The sequence below is a fragment of the Mandrillus leucophaeus genome, unplaced genomic scaffold (assembly GCF_000951045.1).
Source record: "Mandrillus leucophaeus isolate KB7577 unplaced genomic scaffold, Mleu.le_1.0 Scaffold58, whole genome shotgun sequence".
NCBI classification, from domain to species: Eukaryota; Metazoa; Chordata; class Mammalia; order Primates; family Cercopithecidae; genus Mandrillus; species Mandrillus leucophaeus.
In genome coordinates this window covers 2,959,906-2,970,041 of record NW_012106252.1, presented here as the reverse complement: position 1 = coordinate 2,970,041, position 10,136 = coordinate 2,959,906, and the positions used below count along the sequence as shown (strand labels likewise).

General features: G+C 53.6%; 1 protein-coding gene across 6 annotated transcripts in view; it reads right to left on the bottom strand.

Annotated features, from left to right (window-relative positions):
• Positions 1–206: 206 nt before the first annotated feature.
• CCR7 (chemokine (C-C motif) receptor 7) overlaps positions 207–10,136 on the bottom strand; it is a 13,330-nt gene continuing 3,400 nt past the window's right edge. For 2 of the 6 annotated variants that reach the window (XM_011998935.1, XM_011998939.1), the window contains 2 exons: positions 5,298–5,347; positions 207–2,257 (listed from right to left, as the gene is read on the bottom strand). In XM_011998935.1, the coding sequence (XP_011854325.1) occupies positions 1,181–2,257; positions 5,298–5,347 (1,127 nt within the window). In that variant the 3' untranslated portion in view covers positions 207–1,180. Of the gene's footprint in view, positions 2,258–5,297; positions 5,348–6,618; positions 6,800–7,100; positions 7,443–10,136 lie in introns of those variants that run through there. The other 4 variants (XM_011998936.1, XM_011998937.1, XM_011998938.1 and 1 more) reach the window with 4 other exon arrangements.

Here is a 10,136-nt window from a genome sequence, read left to right as displayed (position 1 = left end):
ATTTGTAAGATGGACCTCCTGTCCTCAACCTCTTTCTACCTTTTAGCGTCTTGGTCCTCTGTCACCGGATGGGCTCAGAGCATTCCTGAGCTAAGAACCTCTGTGGTTCTGAGCATCTCTAAGAAACGAGGCCTGGGGGAGGGCAGGGAGGAGGGGAGACGGGACAGTCAGGTGGGGTGTGGGGGTTTGCAAAACAAAGACACTCATTTGCCATTTACCGAAGACTTTTGTTTTCTTTTTCTTTTAAAGCTGTTGTTTCCTCAAGGGAAAACTTTATTCGTGTGTGGGTAAAATGTTGCTCTCTTAACGAATCGAAAGCAGAACATGAGGAGAGGTTTTCAGTCCCTGTGACAAAGAACAAAGAACGTGGGCCTTGGGTGGCCACTGTCACCCTCCCCGCCTTTGACATTTCCCTGTCCTCTCCTCCCATCCCAGTGGAGCCAAGAGCTGAGTGCATGTCATCCCCACTCTGGAGCCCAGAGTGTGGCTTTGGTTAAGCAGAGGCAGCCGGCCTGGCCTGCAGGAAACACCGCACTCTCCCCTGTTGAGAGCCTGGGAGGGCACTGCGGCAAGTGAGGGAATGAGTGTGCTTTTAGGGCGGTGTGGCAGCTGCCATTCCTGCTGGCTCGGAGGACAGTGGAGAAAGTGATGGACGGAGGGGTTCAGAGAGTTTGTCTGACCAGCTGATGTCCGCTTTTCCTCACCAAGCCAAGAAGTCTCCCCACTATCTCTGGTCTTGGAGACAAGGCCTGGTTTTCGGAAGAGCTGGTCTGAGCATTTGAGTCTGTGGGAGGCCGGAAGAAGGTTCATTCGGAGGACTCATCAGGCCACTCCCACACTCCTTGCACTCACCCTCCTCGGCCCCTTCACCCCAGCAGGTGGGAACCCGTTCTGGACTTTCACTTTCAGTATTTGGTTTAGGGGACAATAATAGCCTCTGTTTCCCAGTGTTGTCTGTCTGGTGTTAGCTTATCAGCCCTGTCTTTTTTCAGCGTTGGTTGAGGTAGCTGGGACTGGGGTGAAGCTATCTTCTGGAGCAGGGGCTTGTACTCTGAGGGGAGAGCTGCTTTTCCCTGAGCAGCTTTTCGCAGGGGGATGTCCTGAGTCATTGCATCTGCTCCCTGTCCCCACCCCAGGGACCCTGGGAGAGGTCCCTCTCTAGTCCAGGCAGAAGAGTCGCCTATGGGGAGAAGGTGGTGGTGGTCTCGGCCTCCACGCTCATGGAGGAGCGCCGGATGTGCCGACAGGAAGACCACTGCCGGAGCTGCTCCTGGCTGAGGCAGCCCAGGTCCTTGAAGAGCTTGAAGAGGTCGTTGCGGAACTTGACGCCGATGAAGGCGTACAAGAAAGGGTTGACGCAGCAGCGGACGCAGGCCAGGCTGTAGGTGACGTCGTAGGCGATGTTGAGCTGCTTACTGAGCTCACAGGTGCTGCTGGTGATGTTGAAGTTGGCCACTGTCTGGGCCAGGACCACCCCATTGTAGGGCAGCTGGAAGACGATGAAGACCACGACCACGGCAATGATCACCTTGATGGCCTTGTTGCGCTCAAAGTTGCGCGCCTGGAGCAGGGTGCGGATGATAACAAGGTAACAGAAGCTCATGGCCAGCAGGGGGACCAGAAAGCCGATCACCATCTGGGCCACCTGGATGGTGATAAAGGCCTCCACATGCTCTGTGATGAGAGAGCATCGCATCGCTTGCTCACTGCTGCTCCTCTGGAGGCCGCTGTACAGGAGCTCCGGGATGGAGAGCACTGTGGCTAGTATCCAGATGCCCACACAGGACAGCTTGCTGATGAGGAGGACGCGGGCACGGTGGCGGTGAGCTGAGACTGCCTGGACGATGGCCACATAGCGGTCAATGCTGATGCAAAGAAGTAGGAGCATGCCGCTGAAGAAGCTCATCTTGTAGATGGCAAAGATGAGCTTGCAAAAGTGGACACCGAAGACCCAGGACTTGGCCGCGCTGTAGGCCCAGAAGGGAAGGGTCAGGAGGAAGAGGATGTCTGCCACCGCCAGGTTGAGCAGGTAGGTATCGGTCATGGTCTTGAGCCTCTTGAAATAGATATAGGTCAGCACGACCAGTCCGTTGCCCAGTAGGCCCACGAAACAAATGATGGAGTACATGATAGGGAGGAACCAGGCTTTAAAGTTCCGCACATCCTTCTTGGAGCATAAAGACTCGAACAAAGTGTAGTCCACTGTGGTGTTGTCTCCGATGTAATCGTCCGTGACCTCATCTTGACACAGGCATACCTTCAGGGAAGGAAATGAGGGAAAACAGGCCAGGTTAGCTGAGTGGCTCCAACTCTGGCTGGGATTTAGCCTAGAGCAATGGTTTCTCTCTTTTTTTTTTTCTTGAGACATGGTCTCACTCTGTTGCCCAGGCTGGAGTGCAGTGGTGCAGTCATGGCTCCCTGCAGCCTCGGCCTCTCTAGGCTCAGGTGATCCTCCCACTTCAGCCTCCTGAGTAGCTGGGACCACAGCCTTACGCCACCAAACCCAGTGAATTTTTGTATTTTTAGTGGAGGTGGGATTTTGCCATGTTGCCCAGGTGGGAGGAATAGTGGTTTCATTGTGAGGTCCACATCATCAGTATCACAGCGTCACCTGGGAACTTGTTAGGACTGCAAATTCTCAGGCCCCACTTGAACCAGAATCTCAGGTGATGGGCTTAGGAATCTGTGTTTGCCTAAAGTCTCCAGGTGATTCTTTGGTTTGAAATCAGTGCTTCTCAAATTTTAACTCCAATACACATCACCTGGTTAATCCTGTGAACATGTCTATCCTAAATCAGTAGGCTGAGATGGGGCCTGAGATTCTACAGTTCTGCTAATAAGTAGCAAGTGGCTGATTTTGCCAAGTCTGAGAGACTCTACATGTGCTGACAGGGGACTGGAAATTGGTGGGGCTCTGGGAGCCCAGATGAGCCTTGAGCTGGTTAAACTCTCTCTCTCTCTCGGAGCCTCAGTTTTCTCTTCTGTGAAATGGAGATGAATCCCATTGGCTTCACATGGTTGCTGTGAGGTACCTAGCCCAGGTTCCAGCACCATTTCCTCTCCATGGAGCTTTAATTTTGCCCTCGGGGAGCTCTGTGAGAGTGGGAACATGTGTCTTTCTTCTTGACCCTCCTTTAGAACTTGGCGGAGTTTTCCAGGGGGCTTACAAAAGACCTCAGCTTTAGGGGGAAAATCCACCTGGGGGTCAAGGTTGAGGAGGGCCTGGAGTGAGAAGAGAGGAGGGCAAGTGCTCCCATTTTGAGGCCATGAAGCCTTGGGTTTGGGGCCAACTGCTGTGATCACGGGTGGTGGGTGACCTGGAGAGACTCTAGATCCTGGGGCTGCTCTTAGCACCCAGCAGGAGCTCAGGCAACGTGAGCCCAAGTGCCATAAAGACTGTGAATGGATGATGGGCCACAGGGGTGGAGGCGAGGCCTCCTCAGCAGCTGTGTCCCTGGAAGGAAGCGCGGCTCTCGTCTCCCACTCTCCCTCTGTGCTCCCGCCCTCTCCTCCCACCTCTCTGCCTCTCTCTTCCTCGCATCTCTTCCGGCAGATCCCAATCAGCAGGACTCAGCTGCTGGAGCTTTTTTTAGCCTGTCTGCAGGGCCGGGTGAAGGTTCAGCAGCCTGCTGTGATTTTATCAATGAAGGAGGGGGCCCATGCCTGCCCGTGCCTCTGCGCACAGCGATGGACGGGCTCGTGCAGGGCAGGGAGCTGGGCTGGAGGACCCGCCTCGCGAGGCTCATGGTTCTATCTCCAGGAACCAGATTCAGCAGCTCAGTGACGATGGGTTTCTACACATTTGTGCTGGAGGGATTCACCGCATCGTGTCTCTATCTCTTTTTTACATCCAAGTTCTGGATTCATCACTGTCCTGCTCGGGAACAGGGTGAGGACAAAATGATGTCCAGGAGCCTTTTCTTTGGCCATTGCTAGCCTGAGACGAAAAGTCAGCGGCAACCCCTCTTCCCTCTCCTGGGCATGGCTGCAGCCTGGGAGCCCTGAAGGAGGCTGCTGCCATTGGCCCAGCCATGGTTACGGCCCAAGGCCTTAGACTCGGGGTCCCTGGACATGAGGGGGTCTCAGCCTTCCTGGAGGGCGGTATTCCCGGCCTCTATGAAGTGCACTCTTCATCATCCAGTCCTGCCTTCCCGTCTCCCCTTGAACCTTGTTCCTGTTTTATAATTCCCCCTCCTCCAGCCTCACTGCCTCTGCAGCCCACAGCCCCACCACATCCTGCCCTGTCTGAGCACCCCCTCCTCAAGTGAAAGGGAGGAATGAGCCTCAGCTGTCCTCCTCCCCGCCCCAACCTTCCAGCCTCCACTGCCAGCAGCACAGCCCCCCAGATACTGGAGACAGGGGAGAGAGAGGAGGGAGTGGTGATGGGGAAGGGGCCAGGCTGTGGGCTGCAGCCCAGGCTCCGGGGGCCTCCGGGATGGGGTTTTGGGAAGTGTGCCCAGTTTGGGGCCTGCCTCTGGCCTGAGCTTCTGGAAGGCTGCCCGTCTGGCCTCCAGACCTGGGGACGAGCCGAATTCTGAAGCACTGACTCGCTCGCTCTGGCCTCAGCGGGACTCCCCGGCCCCCACTCTGAGCTCCCACATCTAACAAATGGGGGAAAGTTGACTCTGCGAGTTATGGTTTCCTCTAATTTTGGCACTTGGTGAGGTACACTTTCTGTCTGTTTCTGGATTGAGAAACAGAGCTTTGTAAAGTGAGGGTCTTTGTTCCTGCCGAGTTCAGGCCTGCTATAAAGTACGTGCTCATCCGCCCCTCTCCCCATCCCTCGGGCCCCATCCTCTCTTCCCTCCCCTGCCAGGGAGGCCAGATGGGTCTCCATTTCACCAAAGAAAAAGGGGGCTGCGAGGGGAGCCTTTGGGTGAAGGTTGGAAAGAGACAACCTTGGGGCGATAGGATAGTAACAAGATCTCCAGATCCAGGGTGATTTTCTCAGCACACACGCACAAAACCCAGTAACCATTTTTGCAGCTCTTCTCTCTAAGAGAATTCTCATGTTTCTGTCTCCTGGGCAGGGAGATTGGAGGTGGGATAGGGAAGGTGGCAAGTTATTTTCCCCCATGTTTTAATCTAAATGGAGTAAAGGAAGTCCAGAGAACATCTGTGGCTCTCCAGGGTCACTCAGCAGATGGTGAGGGGACAGCCATTAGCTTAATGAATGGCAGGCGGGCTTATGTCTGGGTCTTGTATCTTCTAGTAAATGCCCAGTTCCTCCACTAAACCCCTGACTTGGGAGGCCGTGTGGAGAAGGGAACAGAGCTTTCCTTGGCAGGGAACCTCACCTGGAAAATGACAAGGAGAGCCACCACCAGCACGCTTTTCATTGGTTTCCCTGTAGGAGACAAGGCGAGAAAGTTATTGCTTGGCAGGGACAAGTCTTTATTATTAAAGAAAGCAGTGGAGGGGGAGACACTGTTGGGAACTTTCCTCTCAAGCTCCAGGCACTCTCTTTGCTGAAAGAGAACATCAGAACCAGATTGTGCCTTTGAACACCTGGCCCGCTGCCCGGCATCACTGTCCTCACCTCCTTCTCGTCCTCCTCCATTCCCAGGTCCTGGAAAGCAGCAGCATCAGAATGCAGGGCAGCCCCTCCCACCCCCTGTCTTGGCCCATCTAGGCTGCTGCTTCGAGCTGGGAAGTCTTTCTAGCCCAGACCACCCCTCAAGACTGAGCTTGGTTGGTGGGTCTGAGTGCCCCCCCGACTCCACGTGATGTGGGACGAGGCAGCAAAGCTATGAGGTCGTGGGGTGGGTGCACACATTTCCAGCCTTGCTTTGGTGCTGGTAGCCACTGGCCCAGGAGCATTTTCCTGGCATCCAAGTGAGTGGGCAGCCACATGTGCATAAAGCCAGGCCTGAGTGTCTCCTGAGGGAGGCGAGCTGAGGAAGGAGGACCACCCCACAGGCTGGGTAGAGGGATGAGGTTCCTTACTGGTCCACAGAGATGGAGACTGCCTCAGGGCCCCACCAGCTCCACAACACCCCCTCACTGAAATGACATTCATTCAGCACTGACTGTTGGTCCACTGGGCCCACACCCTTGGCTTGCCTTTGGGGCAGAGATCCCTTCCCTTTCATCTTGTGCAGGCCCAGAATTGAGGAGGTGTCCCACAATTGTGTGCTGATGAATATACGAATGATACATACATGAATGATGAACAAATACACGAATGACAAGTAAACGAATGCCTGTCCTTTTTCCAAGGGAGAGGGCATCAAGATGGCCCGAGAGGACACAGAGGGGATGCTGTCCTGTGGCAGTGTCGGGGAAGGATGCTCTTTCCTGATGTCACGACTTCTTTATTTTTTTTGCTTAATTGAAGTGCCTGCATACTCTTTCCCTCCTTTAACTTGTTTTCTAACCTAGGCTTGGGGGGGCAGGTGGAAGGGGGAACAGGGTCAGCTTTGGGAAGGGATGTGTTCTGGAAGTCAGGAGGCTTCCTGGGGTCTGAGCAGCAGAAGGGGATCCCGGCTTAGCACAAGGCCCGGATGTGCTCAGTTTGGTTTTGTGGCTGAGCCTCAGGGCCATCAGGAACTTACTTCTTCTTGAGGCTGAGCAGCGAGGACAGTTGACAAAGTAATTTGCGTAGACGTCTTAGCTTACCTACAAGTCAGGGTGTCGGTGGCCCTCTTCCCGTATCCTGACCCTCGGGTCCCAGCTAGGTAGGGCCTGGCCAACTGGAGAGTCAGTAACTGCAATGCCACAAGTGAAGGCAGGCCCGTGACAGCTCCAACCTCAATAGGGCCAGGAAATGCGTGGGAACCTGTTTAAGGCACCTTCTCCTGGAGGCTGGCGGCCCTATGGAGGCTGGGGAAGCAGTGAGAGCCTGGCACTTCCGTGTCCTTGGCCACAGCACCACCTGCTGGAGGCCTCCCTGCATGGCATCCAGGTTGCAGTTGTTAATGTGTTCCCCGGAAAGTGTGTAAAGCCGAGGATTCTGGGCTTGGGAGTTCCTCCGGGAAGGAGAGACTGCATTGGGCTACATAAATAAATGGGTATTTCTCCTGCCTTGAGCAAATTATCCTGCACACTACTGCTAGACATATCTTCCTAAAGCTTAGCTCTGATGCCAGTCCCCACCTCACCTTCCTCCTCAATCCTCAGGGGCTCTAACCATCCCTGAGGATGAAGCCCTTAATGCTTGGCCTGGCAGTCCAGTCCTCCACTGTTCACTCAAAGCGGGCTTCCTAGCTGCATTTTCTGTTCTGGGGACAAGCAGCCACTGTCCCCTCGTTCCCAGCCTGGGCTCAGGCATTTGCAGTCCCGCTGGGATTGGACCCTGTGACAACAGAGCTCCCCACCGCACCCCTCATTCTCCTTTCTCACTGAATTACCCCTGAGCTCCTGAGTTTAAGTCCACATGTTTATACCCAACCACACTCTTCAGGGTTCAACGCTCTGCCCATCCTCCACTGACTCATCCAGAGGTCGAGTCTCGAGGTTTCTTTAAACACGTAAATGTCTTTCAGTTACTCTAGAGAAAGCCTGCTCTGACTGTCAGGGAGAAACGAGAAACCTCAAAGTTTGATAAGTCACAACGGGTGAGATCTGAGTAGCAAGAACTTTGTTTCTGTTTTACTCCGTTGATAACCCCTCTCCTGGGCTCTGTCCCACTTCTGCTGTTCCTGTCAGGGCAGGGGAATTGGGGGAGTGCTGGCGTGTGTGCCCGTGAGTTCTTGTTCCAGGTGCTTTGGAGGAGGTGGATGAGCAAGGATCTTGTAGGTCCATAACAGGTGGTTTTCAAGAAACATCACAGGGAAACTTAGGGGAACTCTCGTCTGTGGCAAAAGGGAGCCTGGTCAGTGGCCATGAGTCAAATCATCCCTGCCTGTTACAAAGTCATAAAGCAACTGGTCTGGGGCAGCAGCTTGGGGGAGACCAGTGAAGTTGGGAATCTCTGGGGCTAAGGAGTGGTTGACCTAGATGTTGGGTGTTTTCTGAGTTCTTGAGTTTTCAGTAATGATCATCATGAAAATTCCCTAGAACTCCAACCTGAGCCCCCAACATGAGAGACTCCCCATCTAGGAAAGATAATTATTGACTGGCTGCCCCCACCTCTAAACCATGAACTTCCATCACCACATTTTTCCAGGTCCTCCAGACTGCCCAGGAAATCACAGCTGCCCAATCAGCTCTCCCTAAGAGTCACCCCAAGCTTTTTCCTCTCTGAACTTCCTCACCTGCCAACACACCTTCTCTCTCTCTCTCTTTTGGATAGGGGAGAGAGAGGAGAAGCAGGGAGGTAGTTAGAGGTCTAGAGATCTGGGGAATCCACTTTCAGACAGTAGGTAGGGATGGGTGAGAGCCGGATAGATCTTGCAGTTTCTATGTTATCAACTGCTGTATCTAATGAGATAATTCATATTCACTGAGCTCTCACTGCGCGCCAGACTGCCTGCACGTATGGTCTCATTTCATCCTCTCAAAAGCCCCATGAGGTAGGTGCTACTATTAACCCCGTTTACCAATGAGGAAACTGAAACACAGCAAGTAACTTTCTCAGAATCACACAATGGCCAGCAGGGGAGCAGGCTTTGAAACTCTCCAACTCCAGAAACCACACTCCTAACCATCCTTCTCTGCCGTCACTGGGTCTGTATGTCTCTCCCTCATAACATCTCATGAGCTACCCTGGTGATCCTCATCCTAGATTCCAGAAAATAGAGGCCCAGAGAGATTAAGCCAAATGCCTGGGGTCACACAGCTGCTAAGAGAGGGACCTGAGATTTGAACGGGACAGCAAGGTTTAGGCTCTCGCTACTGCATCAGGCTGCATTTCTGATGAGTCTGCTGTGTCTAGGACGCTCCATGGAGCATGAAGGGAATCTTTGCTCCCCATGCCCCACTGGCCACCAGTGCTTCCTGCTTCCATCCCCCAACATCCCAGCCCCCAACAGAGCCAGCCCCACCTCTGTTCTGACACAGGGCTTTGCCGCTTCTTTGCTGCCACAGAACTCCTTCCAAAACACAAATCTCATCCTTTAACTCACCTACTTGAAAAATGAAAATCTTTGATGGTTCCCCATTGTTTTCAGGATAAAGTCCGAATTCCTTAGGCATGCTGTACCACGTTTTAAGGATTGGGTCTCCTGTGCCTGCGTCCTTCCTCCCCATCTTCCTCCTTGGCATGGCCAGCTACTCCACTCTCCCCTCCGCGTGCTTCTTTCTTGTCTCTGTTACTGTTGTCTCAGCTGACCATCTACATGGCTGCAGCCGTAGTCCCCAGGACACTCACCTTGGCAGCATGGAGTTTTTGAAATAATGGATTTGAATGCCTTTACGTGGGGCACTCACCCTCTGGGTTACTCTACTCCCCTCCACTTCCTGCACCTTATACCCCTTCCCTCTTTTACACTGTCAGCCTCTGATGGCAATGGAGTTTGCCATTCCTGCCGCATCCTTGGCCCCTTGTGGCTCCTCGTTTGTTTGACAACTCCTATACACCCTTCAAAACCCACCTTAAATACCTCTCTGACCCAGGTTCACTATTCCCTTCTTGTCTTGCCCTTGCCCCGGTCAATGCTGTATCTCACTCTGTTGCAGTGGCTTCGTGACATATGTGTCACTCTCCCCACCAGACTGGTCATCCCTGAATCCCTCAAACAATAAGAGTTGATGGAATGTCCCAAGCAAAGCGGAGAGATTTTTCCAACAGCGACCCCAGGCTGCAACGTTCCTCTCCTCCCCAGCCAAGTTTCTGGCAGGCGGGAAACTGGCCTTGAATTAGCTTCAGCATCCCCCTTTGCCAGCATTTGTGTCTGAGCTGTGAGGCACATGTCTCTCATGGGTTCATTTTTCCCTTGCTTTGCTTTTGAGAACTATGAAAGATCTTTGGTCTCATTGCTCGAAGGTGGGGAGGGTGCCTCGGAGCTGCTCATTCAAACCGTGAAAAAGGCCAGCTCAGCCCCGCTTTGGAGTTTTCATTTTGTGTAACAGAAACCCTGCCTCCTCACCCACCTCTTGCTCCTTGCTGGGCAGATGAAGAGCAGAACAACAGATCCTCCGAGGCCCACCCACCCCATCAACGGCCCAGAGCCCGTTTTGAGCAAAGCTTGTCAGTGGCTTCCCCTCCTACCAGTATTTCGGGTTTGACCGTTGGGGCTGTCTCAAGTTGAGTGAAG